The sequence below is a fragment of the Anser anser genome (assembly GCF_964211835.1).
Source record: "Anser anser genome assembly, chromosome: 14".
Classification (NCBI taxonomy): domain Eukaryota; kingdom Metazoa; phylum Chordata; class Aves; order Anseriformes; family Anatidae; genus Anser; species Anser anser.
Window position 1 is genome coordinate 11,583,320 of NC_139735.1, and position 27,340 is coordinate 11,610,659.

At 44.9% G+C, this 27,340-nt stretch overlaps 1 protein-coding gene across 7 annotated transcripts in view; it reads left to right on the forward strand.

Annotated features, from left to right (window-relative positions):
- The window catches only part of NRG2 (neuregulin 2), a 175,677-nt gene that overhangs the window by 123,332 nt on the left and 25,005 nt on the right, over window positions 1-27,340 (forward strand). For 2 of the 7 annotated variants that reach the window (XM_083799132.1, XM_083799134.1), the window contains exons 4-6: window positions 3,354-3,419; window positions 15,735-15,855; window positions 26,170-26,228. The exons of 1 other annotated variant lie outside the window; for it this stretch is intronic. In XM_083799132.1, the coding sequence (XP_083655258.1) occupies window positions 3,354-3,419; window positions 15,735-15,855; window positions 26,170-26,228 (246 nt within the window). Of the gene's footprint in view, window positions 1-3,353; window positions 3,420-15,734; window positions 15,856-25,840; window positions 25,918-26,169; window positions 26,229-27,340 lie in introns of all 7 variants that reach the window. 4 more of the 7 variants (XM_083799133.1, XM_083799135.1, XM_083799138.1 and 1 more) reach the window with 4 other exon arrangements.

Sequence of the window (27,340 nt, forward strand, 5' to 3'; positions counted from 1 at the left end):
TGCCAGTTCGGCTCCTTCTTTCCAGCCACCAGCAATCCGCTCGCAAAAGAGGAGGACTGAATGAACAATGCCAGTCACAGCAAGGCCCTGATCCTGCACACTGCTTATGGCACATCTGGCCATACAACTCCCAGCTGACTCTTCCTGCATGTGTGGGTAATGGCTGCGTCTGGCAGGGTGCAACTCTTCGTTCTCAGGAGGGCAATGTGTCTGGCAAGGGCGGGAGCAGGTGGCTTTCTCATTCATGTTGCAGGGATTGTGAGGACACACCTGAGTTGCCTAGAAATGTGTTAAGACTAGAAAAGCAACCAAAGACACCAAAAGATCTGCCCTGTACCTTTGCCTAGCGGGAGTTGCAGGCTGCAAGGTGCTGCAGGTCTAGTAGACAAAAGATAGCCCTGCTTGTGGTGGTGTCTTGATTAATCCATTTTCTAAGGAGCCTTGAAAATCTGCCTTTGGTTTTCAACACTCAGCTGCATGCACACCTCACTGCTGCTGTTTGAAGGTCACCTGGCAGGATAGCAGGTATTTGCAATTAAATGCTAGTTGCAGTCCTTTGCAAAGGTAAACAAGATGATGATGATGATCACTGCAGACTTTTGCCCTTCTGTCACCCTCTTTGCACTCTTCTGTTGCTGCTTCCTGGAGCTACCCAGAGCAGAGCAGCCTTCATCTGTGCCTGTGCACTTCTCGCTCATAGAGTCTCCTTCTTTCCTTCCCTGTTGTCCATGCTGCTGGGCTTTCTTGGGACCTGGACAGCTTTCCTCACCTCACATCTGCACACTCCCTTCCTCTGTGATATCTTTTGGCAGAAAACTTCCCAGGGCATCTGCTTTCCTCTGAATCCATGTGTGTGCAGCCTTCTGTCCCAACCTGCATTGTTCTTTGGGATCCTTAGCATTGTATTGTGGCTACATCTCAACACTGCTCTGTGAAGCTCTAAGGAGTCTACAGCAATTAATCAGAGGTGTGTGAGCTGGACTCTCCTTGGAGCCTTCCCCTCTTTCCCTGAAGCTCACTCCAGCTATCAGTTGCACAAGGGATCATTTCTGTCATGGAAATCTGTTGCAAACCATTGAAAATGCCACACTGAAAAGAGATTTTCTTTAGAAAGAGAGTGGCCACAATGTGGAGATCAATAATGAGTGGTATTCCTCAGGGGTCAGTATTGGGACCAACACTGTTTAACATTTTTGTTGGTGACATGGACAGTGAGATTGAGTGCACCCACAGCAAGTCTGCCAGTCACACCAAGCTGTGTGGTGAGGTTGACACACTGGAGGGAAGGGATGCCATCCAGAGGGACCTGGACAGGCTTGAGAGGTGGGCCTGTGCAAACCTCATGAAATTCAGCAAGGCCAAGTGCAAGGTCCTGCACCAGGGCCCGGTCAATCCCAAGCACAGATACAGGCTGGGTGGAGAATGGATTGAAAGCAGCCCTGAGGAGAAGGACCTGGGGGTGTTAGTTGACAAGAAGCTTGACATGAATGTGCAGGTGCACATTCCTGTGCACCTTCAGCCCACAAAGCCAACTGTACCTTGGGCTGCATCAAAAGAAGCATGGTGAGCAGGGTGAGGGAGGTGATTCTCCCCCTCTGCTCTGCTCTTGTGAGACCCCACCTGCAGTGCTGTGTTCAGCTCTGGGACCCTCAGCACCAGAAGGACATGGATGTATTAGAACAAGTCCGGAGGAGGGACACAAAGATGATCAAGGGGCTGGAACACCTTTTCCATGAAGACAGGCTGAGGGAGCTGGGGTTGTTCAGCCTGGAGAAGAGCAGGTTCTGGGGAGACCTTATAGCAGCCTTCCAGTACCTAAAGGGGCTACAGGAAAGCTAGAGAGGGGCTCTGTCACGGAGTGTAGTGATAGGACAAGGGGTAATGGCTTTAAATTAAAAGAGGGTAGGTTTAGATTAGATATAAGGAGGAAATTCTTTACTCTAAGAGTGGTGAGGCACTGGAACAGGTTGCCCAGAGAAGCTGTGGATGCCCCATTCCTGGAAATGTTCAAGGCTAGGTCGGATGGGGCTTTGAGCAGCCTTATCTAGTGGGAAGTGTCCCTGCCCATGGCTGGGGGGGGGGGGCAGGAGGGTTGGGACTAGGTGGTCTTTAAGGTCCCTTCCAACCCAAACCATTCTATTATTCTATGATAATGTCATGACCCCTTGTCACTTAGAACATGCCCATAAGCCAAATCCAGCAGTTCATCTCTCCTCTGCAGTTCTGGTATTTCCACAGAATGCCCAGCTCAGAAATAAAAGCTTTCCCATTGAAAAGTTTTGGAAGGGTATCAGTTTCTGAGGAAATGCTTCTGGGTTTAGCAAAAACATATTGTGCTTTGGTACTATTTTCTGATTTTTATTACTCTGAGGTAAATTAGCTGCACTCTTAGAAAAATGTCCCATTTCCCAGTCCTCTTTATTGAGTAGTCCAATATTGGCATCACAAGTGGGAATGAGAGCACAGCTGAGATGTGACTGTTTTAGACTCTTTTTTTCCTCAGAAAATTTCTAGACAACTCCTAAACTCATATCCCACCACCTCCTTTGCTAAACACCACAGGAAAAATTAAACTTATCCAAAAAGTGGTTTTGCTTTCCTTTTAATTTACCTTTTCCCAGTGGTCTTACCACCTGTCTCTAAAAGGGTGCTGCGCGCACAGCGTAGGCTCCTGATGCTTTCTCCTTTGCACATCAGGAGGGTCATGAGGGGCTTTGACCAAGAGGGGGCTTTTGCTGTCAGCTGGCTTGAATGGAGCTGGTGACTGTGGACGTTGGACTTTCCAGTATCCTGCTTTATAAGGAGGAAATAGCTACGTGTGGCCCAGTGGCTCCCATATTGCCTTGGGTCTTGACCTTCATCTGTTTACAATTCCTCGATCTCTTGTGAGAGAATTACTTTGTGCTGCAGAACTGCAAATAGTTATAGGGTGGAAGCTCATCAAACCATCTCACCTTTTCTTAAGCTCTATGTTTTTCTCCCTGTGTCTGTGATCTCGTCTTTGCACTTTTGTGGCCATCAGGGCTAAGAAAACCTTCTGCAGTTTCACTCGTCATGTGCCTGGTGAATCCTGAGCTATTTCTGCCTTTTTATCATGATGGCATGAGTCCCTTTACAGCAAGGGGACCGACACGCCCTGTGCTATTCCCCCTCTGAGGCACTCATTTATCTCTCTCTTTCACACAGTTACCCATCTGAGCGTCCTCTAACCAGTACTAACATATCAATAGTCTCCCCAGCCTGTGCCACCCAGCAGCACCTGCTCTTGTCCTCCTCCCTGTAGTAGCTAAGCCCAATCTTCTCAGCTCAAAATAGATATTTTGTTCACTACTCTCTTACCTTAATTTTCCCAGGAACAACGAAAGCACCACAAGTTTTACCAGCCTCAGAAACTAAAATAGTTGTTATGGAAGAAGAGTGTAAGTACTTCTCTCCCCACCCCCCATATAGTTTCTTTCCCCTTATTTGTTTTGTTTTTATGAAACAATTTACATAAATGCTTTATTTCCTCCTGGAATCTTCTTTAATTGCTACTTCTCTTTGATTTCTCCCAAAGCTCTGATCTTTCACTAAATCTTTCAAAATACAATTTATATTGCTAGTGTCCATCTTAGAGAGGAACAAGGTCGATAACTATTGCAAAGGTAACTTGAAGAACATGCTACTTAAAAGTGGAGGTGGATTTTAAATATTTGCAACTCTTTCAATGTATGGGTTTATTGACACTTGTAAGATGTGCTTGTTACAGCCTTGGGTTTAGCGATTTTATTTTTTTGAGTCTAGGTAAGAAAAACAAAAGAGGCTACAGGAAATACAAGAAAGGAGACACGAGTCTTCTAAGAATAAGTCAAAAGAAAAAGGCAGAAAATATAGCTGAACCCTGCTGGCACATTATTTCTTGAGTCTCCACAAAGCAAGAAAAGATTTCCCAAAATGTTTGATTTGATTTGATTTAGTGGAAGTGCTTTTTAGCATTCCTTTCTATTCAGTTGTCATGAGTGCAGTAAAAAATAGGCACACACAAATAAAAATCAAAGCATAGAGCAATGTATACAAGTGCAAATCTAGAAGCCTGGCTGTTGGTTCAGCTCTTTCTGGTGGAGAGCATTATTTCTATGATGGAAAGCCTCTCCCTGCTCATGGACACTGCAGCACACAGAGATTTTCAGCATGCTGGATAGCCCACCAGGATCCAGTCCAAATGAAAAGGCACCCGGAGAGATGAGGACCAAGAAGTTATTTCAAGATTTGTGCTATATTTTTATTCCAGCTGCTCACACCCTGAACTGACAGCACAGCTGGCTGTTCCTCCGTATTGACAATTCCACTTTGCAGATTTCATGGGAATGTTTTTTGTTCGGAAAACTCAATCTTTTATTATTTTAAAAGAAATCTGATTCTATCCACAGCAGGGACCAGTCAGGTATCCTTTAAAAGCTTTTCTAATTAGAAGGTTTCACTTAAAATTTGCTCCTTCATTGTTCTTAGCCTTCCACTGCAACGGTGACATAGCAATGAGATGTAGCAGCATGTACTGTACTGTCCTTCCTCAGGATTTTTCCTTTGGGCTCATCAGCATAGGTCCATGCAATATATTTGCATCACATTAGATATATGCTAATTTCACTGAAAGCAAAATTCCAGCAATAGAAAGGAAACATGCAAAATCACCATGTGGCCTCCACAGAAGTTTCTCCTATTGAAAAATCTTTTCCTCTGCTTTCTCAACATAGAAATGTCACCCTTGGCTGTCTGCTTTTTTTCTTAATGGTATAAAGAAATGGTAAAGTCTTCATAGTTAAAACTATAATTGGCTTTTTCCTTTACATTCCTTTTTTATGATTGCTCTCAGCTGTTACCTAATCATAGTCCCCCCTGATTTTCATACATGGTTGCTGCTGGTCTATCACAGAATTGCATGTTTCTAATTTATGGGGAAGTAATGAAGATGTTGTGAGGTTTGATGATCTGGAAGGATGACAAGTGTCTCATTGTTTTAAAATTATTGTAATTATTTTAAATACTTATATTCATAAGCTTGTCTGGCAACATAGGTTGTCCCACCTTTCATTGTTTCACTTAAAGGTTGTAAATGATCCACGGGATTGTAAACACCATCCTGAGAAAGCACCATGGAAGCTGGAGCTTGGTGATAGCTGCAGTTCCCTGGGAAAGGAGAGAGCCTTAGGCAGGCAGCTTGGTCACATCTTTACATTTCTGTTTGGACCCTGGTGCAAGGTGGACATGTTACGAGGCAGGCTGGGTGCAGGTGTTAGACCCAACAACTCCAGAAGATCGACATGTCTTCCGTGTGGCTCAGAAGGTCCCTATGAGTAAAGGGATAAAATCCGATCACTCTGTGTAGCCCCATGTGCCTCACCCCCATCTCCCTGCTGCTCCTGGTGTATATGTTTTTAACTACTATTTTTCCGTAAGGTCCCAGGTTCTTCCTGGGTGATCTGGCCTTCCTTTCTACTACTGCCTTGGGAACAGGAATCACATATTTCCCCCTTGGAGTACTGTTAAGTATTGTTTAATACTTACCACCTCATAAATGTAGCTACCAGCAAATTCTTCCACATCCTGAGTCACCCCTACCTTCTTCCTCTTCAATAGTGGCCACAGACCTTTAGGCACTTCTGCACACTTGACACAAGGCAGGTTTAGACACCTGACAGCACTCAAAACATAACCCAGGTCTTCAAGGTGTTCTGTCTCTGCTCTCGGGTAAATTTTTTTCTCTGGAAGGATATGTTTTGTCCTACTGTTTTCCAGCTCAACATCTTCCAATGCCTAACTGGCACTTGACACAAAGCTACAGAGTGCAAGGGGGCAAGCTTGTACCATAAGTTCTCGGAAACATTTGTGTCATTATGATAGTGTACATGGGATCTCTTTCCCAGCTACTGTTCCCCCTGCCTTTAGGCTGGCTGCAGCAGGGCCTCTGGTTCTCTTTGACAGGGCACTGGTTGATATGGGCCTCACAGATCTTATAACAATACGTAGAAACCCAGGGATCTCATGGTCTTTCTGCTGTAGAGACAGCCCTGACGCTAGTCAAATTCAAATCTGCCTTGCATCCTGGTCCAGCCCATGTGGGTGCAATGCTATAATAGCATAGGTGAGGAAAGCTGTGCCGTAGAGTGTGTTGAGAGCTGGCCTGGTCTTATAGGTGGTGTTGATCATTTGTATGCACAGTCAAGCCAAATTCTGAAGGCCAGATTCTGAAAGAGAATCTCCAGTGTCTGAGAAAGTCCTTCTGTGTTGCTGTATATTTTAACATGATACGGCTGTCTTACACCTTCTCTGAATATATCTTTGAGTCTGAGAACTGTGGGACTAGAGAAGCCATAGAGATGCTTTCTTAAAAAAGCAGTGTGGCTTAGAAGAGAAGATAAGCCTACTGCTCTTATAAAGGAGTCTTCTATTGAGGCCAGTAAGTGTGAGATAGGTGCAGTAGCCTTGTCCATAGTGAAAAAGTGTTAAATAAGACATGTCATCTTATGTTTGTCACAGGCTAAGAGTGTGCACTGGATGGCTACAATGGCTCAGCTCACATGCAGAAACTTGCAGGGGTAGGGTAACTTGATCATGTGCCTTGATACAGAGGGAAAGGTCCTATATACTCATTTCAACATCCAGAGTACTCAGAATGGTAATGTGATCCTGTCACGGTGCAGCTTGAAGCAGATAGACAAAGGTTCAGGAGTCTGGCTACAGAGCTTCTTGGTAAAGAGAATAGGAGTCATTGTCAAAGTTCAGAAACATTTTGATGGAGACAAAAATGGAATAAATTTCAGAGCAATCTGTAGAGCAATCTGTAGACCATTCTGAGATGGAAGGTCTATTGAAGACAAAGATACTAAAATGTTATCAAAGTTTCATTCTTAAAAGGTTAGGTAATGTTTGAAATCTGAAAAGGTCAAGTAATCTCTTTTGCTTGTTTTCTGCTGTTGAGTTCTCCTGTAGTTCCTTTGCTTTATTTGGACAAACAGTTGAACTCTTAAGGGTAAAAAGAGAATATAGACTATTCTCTCTATGTAAACAAAGTGCAGTTTGGATGCTGTCAAGATACAAGATCTGACAATGATGGGCAGGTGCTCTGAAACAACATGTGGATCATTGCAGCTGCTCACCTGGACGCTGCTTCATCTCCTTTGTCTGGGATACTGTCTAGCTAACCTGGTTGAGTGCCTTTACTTCACCAGCCTTTGTAGGCTGGGCAGTGTTTGCTGGGCCACCTAATTTCACTCTATGTGTGTTCTGCAGCATAGTGAGGTTTGGGGTCAGGTTAAAAGGTGGAAGACAGAGACAGAGCAAGAGAAGCAGAGCTGAATTGTGCTGGGAACATGAGGGTTGGGGGATAATGTGAGGCACTTTGATGAAAGCTGAGCTCTGGATTGATTTCTGGGGCTTTTACTTCAACCACTGGGGATCATAAGTGCTATCTGAAGTCCCTTTAAAGATCTCCATGGAATGGTAGGTGACATAACCCTTCTTTCTCTAAGTCCATCCCTCAGTGCACCAGTGTGGGCACACAGATTTCATAGCTGTCATCATAGTGATGTCATTGGACTAAGTTTGTAGGCTTATTGGTTTGGACTCATTCAGGCTCTCCCTCTCCCATTTACTGCCATGTTTAGCATGGCTGGTGATGGGAATTCTTTCCTTACTTCCTCTCTCCCAAGTGAGGTAAGCCTGGAGCACTGCCATGATTACAATGGCTCGGTGGTATCTTTTCTCTGATATGGTTTCTAAGTCACGTCCGATTACATCTAGTTGAACCAAAACTTCAGCAACTTTTAACCACAGTAAGATGTACTGAGCAAATTCAGCCAATTCCCCCCACCTTCTTTCAAGTCCAGTCTCACATGGCGTTTACTGGATAGCCTTGGCAGATCTGCACATTAACTGATAGGTTCGGTTCAATCTCTGTTCGCTCCAGGTCAGTCCAGTCTGAAGGCACTGTACTCTCCTAGAGCTAACGATGGTAAAAACATGAGCATGGTGCAGTTGGTTTGGAGCTGAACGGTGTCCAGCCAGCACAGGGCACAGCTAGAGCAGATGGAAGTTGGCCTGCCAAGGGTCATGAGGACAGACCAGTTTTCAATATTAGACTAAAAATAAGTCCTGGCATGATCTTTACTCAGATAATTTAAAACCCTAAATTTAGGATCCAGAACTGGCGGTGTGGTTGGTAACTGAGTGAAGCCTGCAAACATGCAGGCATGATGCCTTGAGGTGGACATGTTGGAGATCTTGCTGTTGGTCTGCAGAGATTGCTGTGTTGTGCCCTTGTGGTGTTAGGTAATGTTAATTGCTTATTTTGCACACTGTGTATTTTTGAAGCAACCATCCCAGCTGATATGATACTCAAGGTGTGATGTAAAGACAGGCCTCTACAACTCTAAAGTCAAAGATGGGGAGTATGGAATAAAGTGTGGGTTGGAAGCTGACATCCCTTTGAAGAAGGCAGTAAGCCCAGCCTTCTGAGCAGGAGGCTGTGTACCAGGAGATCTGCACTGTTGTTCTGACTCCATCATGTGATCCTGGCATGTTGCTTCACTTCTTGTACTTAAGCTGTCCCACCTGCAAAGCATTCCTGCTGGCACTAGCCCTGCGTTTTAAGTTGTTGAACAAATCCCCTCACTGAAATATCATGTTGCTACTATTACAATTCATGATGCGGATTTGGGAAAATATAATGCTGCAATGCTAACACATGCATTCTGGGAGGCTGGTGGTAGATAAAAACATGGGAAGAATAACTTCATAAAACTGGAGAGATCACCCTGCAGGAGCAACTAGAGGCTTTATGGTAACACAGGACTTTGTCCCTTCAATAGCTACCTGTCCCACAGAAACGGGTAGTCTCTTGGTGCTTTTCAGTCTTTAAACTTGTTTCTTAATGAAACACCAGAATAGTACAGATGGATGATATGGGGAGTGCTGCTTGTGTGGTTTTGATCAGCAACATCTGTTGCTCTCAGATGAGTGTCCTGCAGTCTGACATTTGTATTTTTGGGTGAACTTCTAGTCCGCAGATATTGATCCTCATGATCCCCTCAGGAACTTTGAAGGTAATTCCAGCAGGATCTATTTCAATAAAATGCAGGAGTAAACATTGGAACATTTCCAAAGTAATAAACACACAGGAGCAGAATTTTTATGAGCTCTAGAGTCACTGATCCATTGCCTGGTGAGCCCCAGTCTGCACAAATCCTTTCAATTTTACGTACAGATAGCAGCAGTGAGCATCTAGCCTCCATTCAGTTTTTATTAAGAGAAGGGAGTGTTGTACCAGATGTACAGAAATCTGCCTCAGAGAGAATGGTTAGGATCAACAGTACCGCAGTGTATTAATCAGTGTAAATCATGGATTTAGTGTGGCTCACACCAGGATTACCCTGCTACAACTAAGCAATAGAATGGCCAGACACCTTCTCAGCCATGTTTTTCTGACAAGGAGTTGGATGAACTGGGTTGAGAGGAACCTCAGCAATTCTGTGTTTTATCAGTAAGTACATGAGGCATATACAGAGCAGGCAATTTGTATACACTCTCTGACCAGCTGAGTTCATCTGTCTAACTGAATGTCTAAATATTGAGAGAATAAAGTGTCTGTACTCTATGAACCCACCAGTCAACTTTATTTAAAAAAAAAAAAAAAGAGAGAGAGAGAGAAACTATCCCTGTCTCCTTGCTTTTCCTGACATTAGCTGTAGTTTGTGAAAAATTAACTTAAATTTATAGTCCAAGCTGCATTAATTAACTCTCTGGAGACTGCAAGCAGAGTATTTCACTAGATTCCTGAGAATAGGGCTAGTGGTCTGTCTGAAAAGGTTAAATAACATGCATGGTATAAGATTCCTTGCATAATCACTGATGGTCTTTCTGCACAGTTAGAGTAGAACAGAGTAGGCTAGGCTAGGCTAGGCTAGAATAGAGCAGAACAGAACGGAACAGAACAGAACAGAATAGAACACAACAGAACAGAATAGAATAGAATACAACAGAACAGAACAGAATAGTGTAGAATAGAATTGTTTGGTTGGAAGGGTTAACCAAAAGTTAAAGTATATTATTAAGAACTTTATCCAAATGCCTCTTGAACACTGACAGGCATGGGGCATCAAACATCTTGCTCTTCCAGTGTTTGACCACCTTCACTGGAAAGACATTTTTCCTAATACCCAGTCTGAACCTCCCTTGGCACAGCTTTGTGCCATTCACATGCATCCTATCACTGGTTACCATGGAAAAGATATCGGCACCTCCCTCTCCATTTCCCCTCCTCAGGAAGTTGTAGGGAGCAATGAGGTTGCTTCTTAGCCTCCTTTTCTCCAGGCTAGACAAGCCAAGTGTCCTCAGCCTCTCCTCATAGGACATGCCTTCCCTCTTATCAAGTTTGTTGCCCTCCTCTGGATGCATTCAAGTATTCTTCGTATATTGTGGAGCCCAGAACTACACTCAGTATTCAAGGTGAGGCCTCACCAGTACTAAATATAGTAAGATAATCCTCACTTTTGACTGGCTGGATATGCTGTGTTTAATGAACTCCAAAATGCGTTTTGCCCTCTTGATTGACAGGGCACAGTGCTCCAAGTGGTAAAATGAGGGGAAAAGTCCTCAAGTTACACCAGTGGATGTTTAGGTTGGATATTAGGAGAAATTTCTATACTGAGAGGATTGTGCGGCATTGGAATAGTCTGCCCAGGGAAGTGGTTGAGTCACCATCCCTGGAGGTCGTCAAGAAACCTGTAGTTGTAGAACATAGTAGCATGGTTTAGTGGTGGACTTGTCAGTACTAGGTTAAAGGTTGGAATAGATAGAATCGTAGAATCATTAAGGTTGGAAAAGCCCTCCAAGATCATCTGGTCCAATCATCACCCCACCACCAATGTCACCCACTAAACCATGTCCCTAAGTACCACGTCCAACCTTTCCTTGAACACCCCCAGGGACAGTGACTCTACCACCTCCTTGGGGAACCTGTTCCAATGCCTTACTGCTCTTTCTGAGAAGAAATGTCTCCTAATTTCCAACCTAAACCTCCCCTGGTGCAACTTGGGGCCATTCCTTCTAGTCCTAGAGCTAGTTAGCTATGAGAAGAGGCCAACCCCCAGCCCCCCACAACTTCCTTTCAGGTGGTTGTAGAGAGCAGTAAGGTCTGCCCTGAGCCTCCTCTTCTCCAGACTAAACAACCCCAGTGCCCCCAGCCTCTCCTCATAAGACTTCTGTTGCAGACCCTTCACCAGCTTCGTAGCCCTTCTCTGGACATGCTCCTGGGCCTCGATGTCCTTCTTGTAGTGAGGGGTCCAAAACTGAACACAGTACTTGAGGTGTGGCCTCACCAGGGCAGAACACAAGGGGATCTTAGAGGTCTTGTTCAACCTGAATGATTCTACAATTCTATGATTCTATAATCTCACATCTGGAAAATATGTCCAGAAGAATACTGTGAGACACCATATCTTTTGATAACTTACTAAAATCCAGAAAGATTACATTCATTGCCTTCCTTTCATTCAGCAAGTGGGTAACCTTATCGTAGGAGATCCAATTACTAAGACAGGACTTTCTTTTCATGAACCGCATGTTGATTATGCCTGATAATTTATACCTCTAATTCATATATATGTACACCTATACTATATATTTTACCAATATTTATAATTTATGCCAGGCCGGCATTCTGGTGGGGGTCTATTATAGACCACCAAACCAAACGGATGAGGTGTTCTACAAGCAGCAGGCAGAAGTCGCGCAATCGCCAGCACTTGTACTTGTGGGGGACTTTAACTTCCCAGATATCTGCTGGAAATACAATACAGCCCAGAGGAAGCAGTCTAGGAGGTTCCTGGAGAGCGTGGAAGATAGTTTCCTGACGCAGCTGGTCAGTGAGCCTACCAGGGAAGGTGCCCTGCTAGACCTGCTGTTCACAAACAGAGAAGGACTGGTGGGAGATGTGGTGGTCAGGAGCTGGCTTGGGCAGAGTGACCACAAAATCGTAGAGTTCTCTATTCTTGGCAAAGTCAGGAGGGGGATCAGTAAAACTGCTGTCTTGGACTTCCGGAGGGCAGACTTTGAGCTGTTCGGGACACTGGTTGTCAGAGTCCCTTGGGAGGCAGTTCTGAAGGGCAGAGGAGTCCAGGAAGGCTGGGCACTCCTCAAGAAGGAAATCTTAAAGGCTCCGGATCAGACCATCCCCATGTGCCCCATGAGCCAGCACGGAATAAGACTGGCCTGGCTGAACAGAGAGCTGTGGCTAGAGCTCAGGAAGAAAAAGACGGTTTATGACCTTTGGAAGAGAGGGCAGGCCACTCAGGAGGACTATAAGGATGTTGAGAGGCTGTGCAGGGACAAAATTAGAAAGGCCAAAGCTCATCTGGAGCTCCATCTGGCTACTGCTGTTAAAGATAACAAAAAATGTTTTTATAAATACATAAACTCGAAAAGGAGGACTAAGGAGAATCTTCATCCTTGGCTGGATGCAGGGGGAAACTTAGTGACAAGAGATGAGGAAAAGACTGAGGTGCTCAATGCCTCCTTTGCCTCAGTCTTTAGCAGCAAGGGTACCCAGCCCCCTGAGCCGGTGGAAGGGAGCAGGGAGTAAAATGTGGCCCTCACAGGAGCGGCTGAGGGAGATAGGGTTGTTTAGCCTGGAGGGAAGGAAGCTCAGGGGCAACCTTATCGCTCTCTATAGGTACCTTAAAGGAGGCTGTAGAAAGGTGGGGGTGGGTCTATTCTCCCACGTGCTTGGTGATAGGACAAGGGGGAATGGGCTAAAGTTGCGCCAGGGGAGGTTTAGGTTGGATATTAGGAAGAACTTCTTTACTGAAAGGGTTGTTAGACATTGGAATGGGCTGCCCAGGGAAGTGGTTGAGTCACCCTCTCTGGAGGTCTTTAAAAGATGTTTAGATGTAGAGAGTAGTGATATGGTTTAGTGGAGGACTTGTTAGTGTTAAGTCAGAGGTTGGACTAAGTGATCTTGGAGGTCTCTTCCAACCTAAATGATTCTGTGATTCTGTGATGATTGTTTTATTATGTGAAGGATAGTCCATATGGCAATGTCAGTGCACATGGCTTTCCTTTCTGCTACCCTATTAGTGCTGAATAAGCTAGGTGTGTGGTGGAAAATAGATGCTTTGAAAGACTACAGTGCTCTCTGAATCTCTCATGTGCATTTTCTACACTGTCTTCATTGGCTGGATAAGTAACAGCAACAATAAAACCTAGCTTCGGGTGTTTGGAGTGGAGGTGAATGAATATTCATGACTGCAAATAAACTGCACATGAGGCTCACTTTACTGACATCAGCCATTGAATTGCGGATGACTCAGGAACAGGTAGATATTTGTAAAGATATTTCTAGTTGCTCAGGCTAGTAAGCAACAGCTTGTACAGAACAAAAAAGTACAGCTACACATGAAGTCCCTAAGTGCCTGCATTGCTTGTGAGTCTGTGGTATATCCTGCTAGTGTGGTGGAAACCCACTGAAATCCCCCTTGGCCTCTCATACTTCATGCTTCATCGTGTTTCTCTGTGATGTGCAGCCACGTGGAGTCAAAGGGGACCACACTGAAAAACAGATTGTTACATTTTCTGAACAAGACTTTTTTTTTTCTTTTTTTTTTCTTTTTTTTTTTCATCTGAAAATGATGAAAATGCCATTATAATCCCAATCAGATGAATCTAATTTGTCAGAACTGTAATCCACTCTGTTACTGGAACATCACACAGCACTGCATCCTCCTGTCCATCTTTTCTGGTGCAAAGTATACCTTTTTATCTGAGGTGTTTTCTACAGGGTGGTTTCTATGCTCTGTTTTTATTTATCCCTCTCTGTCCTTTGCCCTCCTGCTTTGCTGTGGAAGGCTCGCTCTAGAACATGGTCCTATCCTGTATTATTTAAGAAGTGAGACTTTGCCTGATGGGTGCCATGGATCACTTTGCTTACTAGAAGTTAATAAGTTTCATGGTCTCAGGGGTTATTGCTTCATTCAGGCTGTGCTTGTTCTTCTTCCACATGCTTTTCCATTTGCATCAGTGTTTTGATTCATGAAGTTTTGATGCTCTCTGATCTGATGGCACACTTGCAGAGATCATGCAGTTTTCATATACTTCATTAAAAGCCAGCAAGCACCACAAACCAAAGGTCACCTTGCCGGTGATTTTCAGTAGCTCACATGCTGTGTGCTGGCCTAGAAGCACACAGGGACTGTTCAAATGGCCAGTTGCTGTCGCTCTATGTACCTGCTGCCCTGCAATTTTCACACTTCCCCAGGGGGCTCTTGCTTGCTCTGCCACTGCTTCTGCCCCCAGAAGACTGGCCGAAGCATCCCAAAGAAAGCTGCAGAGCAGAGCAGGTAGATCCTAGTAGCCTGGCAGCTTCCATGACCTGTAGCTTCCCATGCACGTACATAGTGAAGCCTGTGCACAGCCTGGATCTGACTGTGTTAGGGGATGCAACTGCATGCTGCCAGGCTAGATTTTATTTCCACACTCAGTTTTAAAATGATATTTGATATTAAGACTTGGTATAAGTGGCTGGATTAAGCAATAGCTAAAGGAGAGGCCTTGCAAAGAATCTTTGGGTGGTATCCATTAGAGCTCCTTGTTCCTGAATGGACAGCTCTCCACTGGTTTTAGATGCACTGCTATCTCAGAGAGGTATAAATTATACGGACTCATTACAAAGCCATTGTGATAGTTTTGATTTCTAGTTCCCATTAAGATTAACTGGAAGGGGAAATTGAGATTCCCTACAGAAGTTTGGGAGTTTTCATATTTGAGGGTTTTTTGCAAGAACTTCTTTGGAGGCTTGGTGAAATCATCTATCCTAAAACCCAGTTTTGTTTCTACCTTACATGGCTGGAAAGCCTTTCTCTAGGAAACAACTACAACAACAATCCACAAAAACAACAACATAAAAGACATTGATTTGGAAAAGTATCTGTATCCCAAGAAATCTGAGTCATGATATGACTTCCTTCTTAGCACAAGCCAGGGCTGACTGACCTCTCATAACAAATTTCTGCTTGGTCTCTAGAAGCAGAGCCATTGGGACATGACGAAGAAATGCTCAGAAATAGGGGAAGGAGAAATGGGGTTGTTCTTCCTTGCACTGGACCTGCTCTGGGGACCATGAGGGCATTTGCTTCTGGCTGTGAAAACTTGTATCATCTAAGAGATGTGGCACAATTGCAGCATCCTCCTAACATTGAAATGTCCCCTTACAGAATCTCTGGATCTTGGTCCAGTATCCTAGTACAAATCATGCCTCAGCAGCATGCCACCGTGACTCTGTGACTCTGAGCATGTGTTCTGGGCTTCCTGACCTCCTGCCTTCCTGCTGGTGCAGGATTGCATGCATGTGTAAGGGGAGGACAAGGAGAGCTGGGAGAGGAGCACTTCTCCATGGAGCTTGCTGAAAGGATGATCTTGTCCTGACATGCTAGCAACTTGGAGAAGGGCGAGTCCTCAGCTTCACACTCACTTTGCCACTTTTGCTGGGAAAGGAGAAGTCAAGTCGCAGCAGCCCCAGCACCTGGAGAGGTGAACATGAGTCTAAAGGCACAGGCTGAGGTTTGTAGCTCTGGGGTTTTTACTTTGGCAAGTGAACTAACTGAAAATCATCTAAGAAAACAGAATTGCCCAACAAAGGAAATAACAGTATATCCTTTTTGTGTGTGTCTGTGTGTGTGTGTGTGTGTTTTTTTTTTTCCCTGCAGTAACCACAACTCTCTCCTCCTGGTCTGGGCATGCTAGAAAATGCAACGAAACAGCCAAGTCCTATTGTGTCAATGGTGGGGTATGCTACTACATCGAAGGGATTAATCAGCTGTCTTGCAAGTAAGTGAGTGTAGTTCTTGTGTCAACATGCAAATTACTTGTTTGGGGGAGAGGAGACCTCTGTGCAACTGCAGGAGGATGGGTAGCTCTGAAATTCTGGCAATTACAGTTTGAGCCATGCAGGTTAAGAAAAGGAGTCTAGAGGGGCGGGGGCAGGGGAAGAGGATTCATATTTTCTTTTTTGTGTGAGTGCCACGGTTTGCTTTTCCTGACTTCTCCTTTTTATTTTATTTTCTTTCTCTTCTTAGAATACTTTTGTCCTGGCCATTTTCTTTCCCTTCTTCCCTTTCTCCTCTGCAGCTTCAGGGAAGGTTGTGTCCCTCTTGCTCTCTCTGAGCTGTGTCAAAGTTCCTAGCCTCCAGCTGACATGTTCTTTCCTCTGAGCAGGGGGTCTTCCCCAGTGCACAGCCACCAGAGGGGGTCCCTTGCAGATGCCTGCCTCTTACTTTTCCTGTCTGGTTCTCATGGACCCTGAAGCAGGTTTAGCACACAGCTCTTCACCACTCTGTGCTTGCCTATGTGACAGGCTGTGGGCTGTTTATTGCTCCCCTTCAAATATTAGAATCTGCAAAAAAGAGTGGGGAGATATACTAAGTTATCCTTAAAACGAAATTTCTTGGAGGGGGTTAAAGTGCAGCAGTATGGAGTGAGGGATATGAAATAGGATGTGAGAGCTTTTCACCTCTGGTTCAAACCTATTCCAGTTAAAAAGCCCAATAGCCTCTCATGGCTCACCCTCCAAGCCTGATGTGGACCAAGAGAGTGCAGTCTGATTGTCAGTGCTCGAGATAGATGTACCCAAGCAAAGGCATGCCTCTACTTGCTCCTGGACTTCTGCAGAGTGAGCATGAGACGGTACCCTGCGAGTAGAACTGATGGCTTGTGCCCAGACAGTGAATCCGGGTGAGTTAGTGCCCGGTCTGGCTAGTGAGCTCAGGAGCTTTGCTGAACAGGTGTAGTCAGTATTGGAGCTCACAAGGCATCACTGTGCCCAGGTTGGAGAAGCTCAGAGCTGTTTTCTCCTTGTGTGGACCAGACACTTCTGGGTGGAGAAGTTCTGCCAAAGGAGTTTGCATCTGTCGATCTCAGCCTAGTCTCACTGCCATTGCATGGTGTGATGCCCTCCTTGCCTCCTCAGACCATGAAGAATGAATCTGAACAAAGCCCTCACCCCTCTTTGAAGGGCTGTGTGCTGGATTATGCTTAGCATTACTCCTCCGTTCTCCCAGTACTCCATTTTTTTGGCAGGAGTAGAAACAGCCATGTGGAAACATTCAGCTAAGCTCCTGTGTTCTCACTTTCCAGTGCAGGATCAGATGTGGTGGGAAAGACATGGGATAACAGCATCATCTTGACAGTGTTCTCCACAAGAAACATGGGGGAACCACTCTTGTGGTGTAGGTGCAGCCCTGTGAAGCCCCAGCAGTTCCAGTCTTTCCATGATTGAGCCTGGAAGAACATGTGGTTCTATGTCTATCTCTAAACAACGTGCTGGTGCCAAAAACATAGACCTCAACGCTATTTCTTTTGGGAAAATCTTGAATCCAGATCAAGACTTTCGTATCTGACCAATTACTAATTGTAGCAAGAGTTGCCTGAACCCCTGACATATGCAGATGTAATGTTTAGGCTCCATTATTCCTAATGGAGGATAGACATGACAGTTATCAAGTGTCATCAGCAGACAGACTGATTTAACCAAAGTAATTTCCGCCCTGCAAAGAAGCAGTCTACCTTCAAAACAGACTGCTATTCTAGCTGATGAACAGAGGGGAAGCTCAGTGAAGAATTCCATCAAGATTTTATGTGCCATGCAAAACAGACATAATTATTTCATATAATTTGAAAGCCATTTACTTGAAAATGGGAAATGATTTCTGGTTTTGATGAGTCCCAAGGTACCAGTTGCTAAAACCAGATGGGAATTGAATTGGTGTGTATGGAAGAGCAGCAAAGTGCTAACTCAAAGGAGATGTTGGAAGGTTTGCCAGAAAACAAAGTTCTGCATTAACAGGTACCAAGGAGACCCAAGTGACTTTCACACAATGCAATCACTTCTGATCCGACTTTATGAGGAGATATCTGCTCATTCTCCTTCGATTTTTTTTGTCATCTAATCATTGACTGAAGATAAGGATTCCTGGATTTTGAGGTGCTGTTATATAGAGTTTCTGGGGCTCCAGAAGGGTATAGCTGTTGACGAATGTAGAAGCATTTGAACTGAAAATATGAACTTTGCATTTCTCATACCATGACTTTCCCAATAACTTGGAGGATTCTTGGTGAAGGCTGATGATGGATATACTGACTTCAGACTTGCCTGCCCATCAGCTAACAAAGTGCTGGAATGTTTCACAGCTTCCTCATTGCACTAAGGCAGAAGATCAGCTGCTGTGGTATATGAAAGATTCAATGATATCAATTCAGATGAGAAACTAGAGGAGGCAAAGACGAAGGCTTTGTCTTGCATTTCTCAACTCTGTAACATGGGATCCAGTCACATCATCCCTCTGAGATGTAGGCATAGAGGAGATCCTTCTGCACACAACCTCTTCAAATGCCTTGGAGTGAGAGATCAAACAGTAGCTGCATGAGCATCCTGAGCTCTATCCAGACACTGTTCCTACTTTGCTATTCTGATTAGAGTTGGTAGTACCTTGGGAGTCTTCTGGCACTGTGTGCCCCCTTGCAGTCTTCCTTGACCAAGTGCTAAGGAGATTCCAGCACACCTGGCACCAGCATTGTGCTGCCAGCCTTTTCAACACCTTCTGAGTGCCAGGTATCAGAAGACAAAATTTTAAAGAGTTCTTGTTAACTCCATCATCCTGTAATCAGAAGTGGATTTCATTGTTTGCAACTGTCCATGAGCACAGGAGATCCTTTCTGTGGATGTTATGTCTGGCACTCTGGAGCAAAAAGAGCAGCTGGATTCTCAAATATTTTCTTTTCCTGAAGTGGCTCGTACTTGTGTTGTTATAGATATCGCCTAAATTGGCAGCCAGCCTTTTAGTATTGTTTTTTAATAGGCTTCCCAGAAATATGTTCCTCTCAGTCTTATAAGTTCTGGAGAGCAAACAGCAGCTCGTTTTTTTCCTGCAAACTCACCTCCTTTCTCCCTTTTCAATATACTTCATCTTGACCTTGGAGAATGCAGTTTCTTAACCAGGGAACAGCCCAGAACAGATTTGGAGCTGTTCCAAAAAGTATGTCTGTTTTGGATTGCGTGCTTGCATAAATTAGTCCTTAATTTAAAGTAAATTCTATACATGCTAGAGTCAAAGGAAAACTGAATGTGATACAATCTGAGCTGTTATCCTTACTCTGCAAACAGACCACCTGGAAGTTAAATGGGAGAAGTCTGATCTGCCTGAGATATTCTACAAACTTTCACTGTAAACCCAGAAAACTACTGAGTCACACACATACAGAATTGACTCAGCTGCCCTAGAAAATTAAAGAACCCAGGCTCTTGCTGTCAGGAAAACTTTCTTGACATTTCTCCAGACCATATTGCTCAGAGACGCTTTAGAAGGTGGACTGGTTTCTTACCATAACAGTAAGGAAACTGCATAGAACAGAGCAGGGAAGATTCCAGTGTCTGCAGAAGGAATGCACACAAGCAAGTCTCAAGGTCTTGAACTGGGCTGGAACATAAAATAGAGATGACTGATTTGTTGTGTCCACCTGAACGTAGTGCTTGGGAAGGTTAGCAGCCTCTGAACTTGGGCCTGCTCCATCCTGGAAACTGTTGTGTTCTTGACAAAACTTGGAGCAGTTTGAGGCTGCTCTTATCTTTTGTCACTGGGTGCCAGGCCCCACTGGGTTGTGTTAGTGTGTATATTACAGAAGAAATACTCTTCCTAGTTAGGTCTTGGCACAGGTTATCTGCAGTTGGGGTCTTGTCAGCCAAACAAAGAAACAAAGCCAAGTATCACTGCTGCACAGCCCTCCTCTGCTCACCTAGAGGTGCTTCGTGGCTCTTTTGTGTGTTTAATGTAGTCGAAGTGGCTGATACCCTGGGCCAGGATCTTCCTAAATTGCATGGGATCAGAAGACTGAAAGAGCTTTATAGAGCAACCCTCTCCCATCAGGTAGTACACGTGCTCACAGGAGTCAGGCTGTAGTATTTACAGATGCTGACTTTCTGGGTTTAGATTGTCTATATTTAACAAAATCACATGTTCAATGAAGAGCTCACAGTGTTGAGCTAGGGGTGAAAATCTCTATCTCCTATTCCAAATCTTCTGAACCAGCCAGGACTAGTTCATTGTGTTTCACATGCTGTGATAGAGTTTCGAGAAGAGTTACCTTTTTGTGTTCAAGTGGTACTTCTATGTATCCAGTTCAATCCCTTTTAATACACGTGTAACTGAAGGAAACCCTGGAGAACCATCTGAGTGTGGAAGCTGATCCTGCAACAGTGAGACTCAGTGAAGCCAACAGTGCAGACCCCACTGAGCTCCCACAGCTCAGTTGGAGCTGGCTGTTGTCTTCACTGAGGCTAGAAGTGGATGTCCTTGTAATTTGGACTCTACTATAGAGCAAACATGCCTTGATTAGCTGCTCTGGATAAGGACTCTACATTTATGCTGGTTGCTTTCTTTACTTATCATTAGTGGTTTTGTGGAGTCCAGCCTTTTGTGGCTCTCCAAGAGCCTGATCATCTGGGACTGGTCAGGGGACAATGACAGAACTGTCTTCTTTTTCAGCCCTTTGCACAAATAAGCAACATGCTTGAAACATTTCTCCATTTCCTTTTATCAGTGCATTGTGTTCTTCTGCTGCAGCTTTTCCTTATCTTGTTATTTTGAAGCACCTGCTTGTTTACATTCTTCTGTAGCATGGATTGCATTATGAAAGCTACTGATTTTGGCATACTTTAAGATCTGGAGGAAGCAGGCCAACATTTGCAAGATTTAGGTCAACAGCTGGGCAGAAAATGTTTTGCTTCCAGCAGGAATATTATTATAATAATGCTATTAGTAAATAATTAAAAAATAATAATCAACAATAATTATTTCTCTGCCCTGATTCAAGGTAAAACGTCAATGTTTTTCAATTTTCATAAATAAGTTTGCTCTGCAGACAACATAGAAATGGATCATTTAAACAATTTTGGTTTGTAGTTTTCAAGATGCTTTATTTGGCTGATCATCTCATTGCATTTCTTTTACTGTGTAAATATTTAACTGAAATTCATCCTGAGCCCAAGAGCAGAACTTTATGAATATTTTTGAAATGTGGGGAAAAAAAAATCTCAGGGAACTGGTCATAACTGACTAAAGTCAGTGGACATTTTTCAGGAACAACAGAAGCTAAGTAGAAAAATCTCTGACCAGTTTTGTTGACAGATTTGCAAGTGGAAAATTTTCATATGTGGCAAGTGGAAAATTGTATTTGTTTTTAAATCTCATGCAATTGGTTATGCACAGAGGGATGGAGTCAAGCAAGGGCAGTCTTGGGTATTCTCCACATTGGCGAGGGGCAAGTTGCTGTCTTTGAAAGGTTCGTGCAGCCTTGTACTTCCCCAAGGCTGTTGCTACAGACACAGATATGTCCACTTCCCGTAGCCTTTGAGGAGAGACACGTTGGGCCTCTGAGGACAATGAGCGGACCAGGGAATCCAAAGGTAACATTTGGAGGAACAATTTAACATCCATTCTGCTGGGATAGCCAGCCAAAATCACTTGGCTAGGGTCAGATGTGCAGGAAGAAGGATGCCATGATGAAAGACCATCTCATGACTCTTGGCCTTAGGAAGCCTTAACTGTCAGATCATATGCTTAGCTGCTGAAGAAGAGCTGCCCACAGGCCTGTGACACGGGCAGCAGGTTCTGTATGCAGAAGTGTCTTCCATTTCCTCTTCCTGTCCAGAAGGGGAGAGTCATGTGCCATTCATGTCAGAAATTCCTAGAAGTCACGGATGGAGACATGGTAATAAAGAACAAATCTTCATCTTTACCAGTCTAGGAGTATGAGACAAAATGGTTCCACGGGCAGTGCATACTTTCAAAGTTTTCCTGGTAACCACTGCTGCCAGCATCTGTGCTTCTGAGGAAACAGGACCCAGGGAAGAGAAAACAGCACTTGTGGCTTCTGAGTAGTCTCACAAAGCACACCTTCTGCATGTGATTGCACAGTGTCTTGACAGCCTGGGAGGTGACAAAACGTGCTCATGTTCAGGAGGGCTTCTTTTCTATCACTTTTTCCAGTGCTGATTCACTAGCAACTAAAGATGTAAAGCTTGAGCTCTACTAGACAGGGAGAAGACTGTTATCTACTGTCTTCAAACTAGAAAGTTCTTCTTCCCTCCCACGCTAGGCTGACAGCAGAGATCTAAGGATTGGTTATACGGTAGCTGTCATGGCATCAAAGCTGCTTTGACACATTTCCGTTCTGCTTTTTCACTTCTTACCAATTTCTTTTCCTTGGTTTTATTTCCTTCCACCAGTTTTCATATGATTTTGAGTCTTTCCTTAATGGCATGCAGCTTCAGTCACATTCAAGTTCCAGCCATGACTGATATCTTGCAGATCTGTGCCTGAGACAGTTTTAGGTCCTTTCAGACAAAGCGTCCATTTTCTTAGGTGTGTAGGACATTTGCTTCATTCATCAGCACCCTTGAGGCCATTTGGGGGTGCTTACAACATACACCTGAGCTGAAGCCTTAGATCCCGGACAAATGGGTAGAACATTGTAAGTTAAACTGGATGTCCTTGAAGACTCAATAAGTTCATGGCTGTCAGTGATGATGAATAAACTTTTAAAAGTATTCAGAAGACACCATCTCTTTTGGGAGCTTTGTTCGAACTCCATGCAAGCTTTTAAAGGCTTCTCCAAAGTCATGATTCACCAGGGCTGTCCTTGTGAGTGCATCATCCAGCTGCCTCTTTGATTGCCAACAGGGCTTCTTCACTCTACTTCCAGCACCAGCTTCCTCTTCTTCATTACAAGAAATGTCAAGAGGCCTCATGTTTGATGGTAACCCTTGGGCTCCCTTTTCTTGGGAGCTGTCTGGGTACCCTGGCATTGAAATGATATTACTGATATGTTTCCATTTCCTGTACTTCAAGATGATCCTGGAAAAAAAAAAAAAGGTGATTTTTTCAAAGATACTTGCCTGACCATGGAATCAAATTTCCAGTTTCAAGAGTGGCTTGGACACTGAGGAACTTGTGTACATCAAGGGAGTGCAGTGAATCCTCATGCAGAACCGTGCCCTTAAGTTCCCCTTGAGCAGGTTGGGATATGCAAATAGCCCAGCACACTCCCACATGGAAGTGTTAGCACAGTTCTTAAGAACCAAACGTAGTGTAGCACAGAAAACAAAGCTAGTTATAAGTAGAGAGGGTGCACCAGATTTACTTAGTGCAGATGTACCAAAACTGCAGTGAGAACCAGCAAGAAATCATGCGCCAAAATCACTTCAGTCATGCAGACCCTTTTATAGCTTTCTTCTGTGAGAGGGATAGCCAGTGAAATCTCCCATGGACATGGGACATTCCGCCTTTTAGAACTGGGAAATTAATTCTTTAGAGGAAAGATAGGTTAGAGTGGTGGATGTGAAGAAGTGGAAAAGGACAGTAGATGGGATGGAAAGATCATACAGCATTTTATTAGCTATTGCTTCTGCTCCTTGGACCGTGCTAGATTCAGGTGTATATCCGCAGGTCCCCTGCAGGCATCCAGCATTCAGCCTGAACTCAAGTTACCTCTGGAGTACCAGCAGGTTGTCAGCAGAAGGATGACCTCCTCTAAGAGCCTGTGACAGTGGTGTATCAGCATGTCAGCAAATGCCTCAGGCTTTCCCAAGAAGTGTTAGTACAAGTCTCCAGGCAGGGAATAGACCTCTGTGCACTGGGGGAATTGTGCCAGTCACAACATTTGCTGGAGCCAAGAGATCTTCACTCAACGGCCTGCCTTGTGGCCAGCCACCTGTTGCCTTTGCTTGTGTACCCTTGGTCTGCACAGCTGATGTGGGTGCTGAGATCCCTTAGCACTCCCTCACATGTCACGATTCCTACCTTTTAGCCCAGATCAGTATATGTCCGTGATGAGGGAGAACTGTTAAAAATCAAAGATTTCTGGATATAATCAGTGGGGAAGACTTCTCTGGCGTCTACCTCCGTTCCACAAGGGAACTACACAGTTGCTTAAAAACCCTGCCTGTGTTCACTTAAGTAGAAAGAAGCAGAAATTCAACTCTCTTGGCTTTTTTTACTGCCATTGACATTGCATATCCATAACGTGCCATCTAAACATAAATCTGGCAAGAACAAATGCTACCATAGCCCTTAACCAACAACACAGAATCTGCCACCATGCTTTTGAACTACAAAGCTTTGATCATATCAGACACCACAGAGTTCAAAACGTCGCTTCCTCCTCTCCTTTGCTGTGCCACAGAGTGGGAGCAGGCATTGGTGTCCATTTGGGAGACAGGACTGGGTCAGATCTGTGCTGCCCATGTAGGGCTGGCAGTGAGACCAGGACCTGGACATGGACCTGGACTTTCCTTGCTCCACCCAGCTGTACATGCAGGTTGGGATCAGTCATCTGGCACAGCAACAAGGCTGCTCTGGCTGTTTGCTGTCCTTCACAGCGGATTGGCAGGCAGCTAAGCCATCGGACTCAAGTTGAGGCCTCTGGGCCTCGTCCTTTCTGCTGAAGAGTCTTTTGGTCTCTTCTTTATCAACCAGCTGGTGCCTGTCAAACACTGAGGCCTAGATGAGGGACAGGGACAGAGCACTCTTGTGGGTGGTAGCTGACAGCGAGGAAGATCTGACGTACAAGATATAGAGCCTGCAACACAGCTTGCTCCAGGAAGTTGGAAAACATGTTAAAACTCCAGTTATTTGTGATAAAACCCTATTCAGCTCAGGGGAGGGAGAGTTTGGTCAGGAGGGAGGGAGTGAGTTTCAGGACAGGTGGGTAGAGATGAGACTTGAAGAAAGATAGGGATAACTTTGATGCACTATCCAAGAAGGTCATGATAAAAGCAGTGAAGTAAGGGAGAGAGATCAGCACCAGGGGAAGAAATGTTTGACCAGCCACAAATCAGTTCCCATCACTTATCAGGTTCATCCACAGCTGTGGCAGGTCAGGATGCAGAGCACGTGGGTGTTGCTGCACCCGTGCATAGCTCAGCAGCTCCCACCACACCCCTGCCCGTGCTCTCACACCCCCTGAGTCCCACTTGACTGGGAACTGCTCCAGGGAGTTCAGTCATGACCTGTGCACCTGCCATGTGGCCCTTGTCCCCAGGGCACTACAGCATCAGGGTCATATAACTGGTGCCCCCTGAGCTAGCACATCCTGGCCCATCCATCATGGATGGTTGGACCAGATGATCTTGGAGGTCTTTTCCAACCTTAATGATTCTATGATTTTATGATTCTGTGAATGGGATAGCCTGGCCTGCAAGAGCATGGGCAGCGCAGCTGGGCAGCGCATGAGACCTGTTCCAGCTCAGCTTTCTTCTCTGTCCCTTTCTCTCTGTTAACACAGAGATTCCGCACATGCTTTGTCTCTAACCGCAACATAGCCATTCTCCCTGGAACATCCTGTGAGTACTTCTGGGGGTAATATGTGAAGATGCTTGCCGTACACAATGCTTGCTGTCGCCTGAGCAGCTGCTCACCGCTCTGTGATGCTGCTTGCCAGTCTTGTCTAGATAGTGGCTCCAAGGAGAATCTCTGAAAGTAGGGTCTAGCCCATCGCAGTCTTCCGGCCAGCTGGTGCTTCTAGCAGGTGAGAAGGAAGGAGGCAGGCAGAGGAGGAAAGGAGGGGTTTAGCTGGCGACTTGAAGACGCAGGCCTAAGATAAAGCTGCAATGCTAATGTTAGAGGTTAAAGCAAAGCAGAGAGTAAATATGCGCGTGAAGCATTTATTTTTTCCATTCATCACAATGCACTTTTTATTTCTGACCTTAGCCTCAAGAATGGTGCCAGACATGTTCTGTGATTTCTCCCCTTTTCCCCTCCAGATGTCCAAATGGATTCTTCGGACAGAGATGTTTGGAGAAACTGCCTTTGCGATTGTACATGCCAGATCCTAAGCAAAGTATGTTTGAAGACAAAAAATGCACCACACTACTTAAAACCTCCTGGGCACAGCGGTGGATGTAGAGTGGTCTAGTCAGGGATGGCTCTTGGTGTCAGCTTTGGGCTAGGGCTTAGGGATGCAGGTAAGGGTGCAGGCTGAAAGCAGACAGACAGGAGTTGTGAAAGGGATCAGGAGGGTCCTTGGTTCACTCTGTTTGGGTGTCATTTTGCTATCTTGTTTCTTTCTTTCTGGTTTTCTTTCTTTCGGTAGGTGTCCGATCGAATTCACAGGAGACCGGTGTCAGCATTTCGCAATGGTCAGCTTCTCCAGTATGTCTCTTTCTACTTCTCTCTCTCCCTTGTTATTGTAGCTCTGTGTCATGTCCTTAAAGCAGGTTCTTCTGTTCTCCAAGAGCCCTCTTCCTGTCTTGTGCACTCCCAGCTCTGCTTGGTCTTAAGAGGAGCTGTGATTGTTGCCAAGAGGAGAATCAGGGCTCTTGCTATCTCCCCATTCGTTAGAATGGGATCTGCTTTCATTTCTGATTGAATTTAATGTTGCTTGCTCTTTTCGTGCAAAATACAAATAAGGCACAAGGTTATGTGGTGTGCTGTGTGAGAATGGTCTGCAATAAGCTGTATCTGCTAGCATTGCTGTCTCACCATGGGCTATGTGGTGCAGTGCAAGAGATCTGTATTTTTGCTGTGACTCTTGCAAGTTGGGTGTGTGAGTCTCTCTGTACCAACTGAGGAAAACACAGTGAAGGCTGTTCTGAAATTTCCCTTGCACTGAGGTTGTGGTTTTGTTACCAGAAGCTAAAGCGAGCATCAATTGCTGTTCAGGTGAGATTGTCAGAGGTTGGCCTGGAGCATGCCCAGAGGTCTCGGCAGAGCCCATGGTTCATGCCTGGAGCCAGAGGTGATGATGGAGCCTGCTGCGGTCTCAGGGCTCCCCTCCCTGCAGTGCAACACAGCGTGCAAACAAAATCTGCTGACTAGGCATCTCTGACTGTATCCATTCTGGAGACAGAGATGTTCCCATATCTCCTAGTAGGTCAGACAGCCTTGCATATGGGGTTGTGTTAGCTACAGTGACTGATCCCTTGACCTTGTATGCAGTGGTTGTAAGTACCCTACAACCCCTGCACTTAGTGCTTCCCAGTGTCTAGTTCTCAGTTCCCATGTACTATGGGTCTCCAGAGATGCCTCATTTACAGGTGTCATTTGTTTATTTTGTTCAAGGTAGATAACTTTTGCTAGGTCTCTATTCAGACCGTGTCCTAGCACCAGTGGGATCCTTGTGTGGATAAGGTCTGACCTGAAATAAGATGCAGCACTTAGCTTGCAGTTACAACACAGTGACTATCTGTGTACACACTGCCACCATGCTGACCATTTGGACCACCACAAATGGTGGTTTTTAAAAGAGAGTTTTTAAAAAGAGC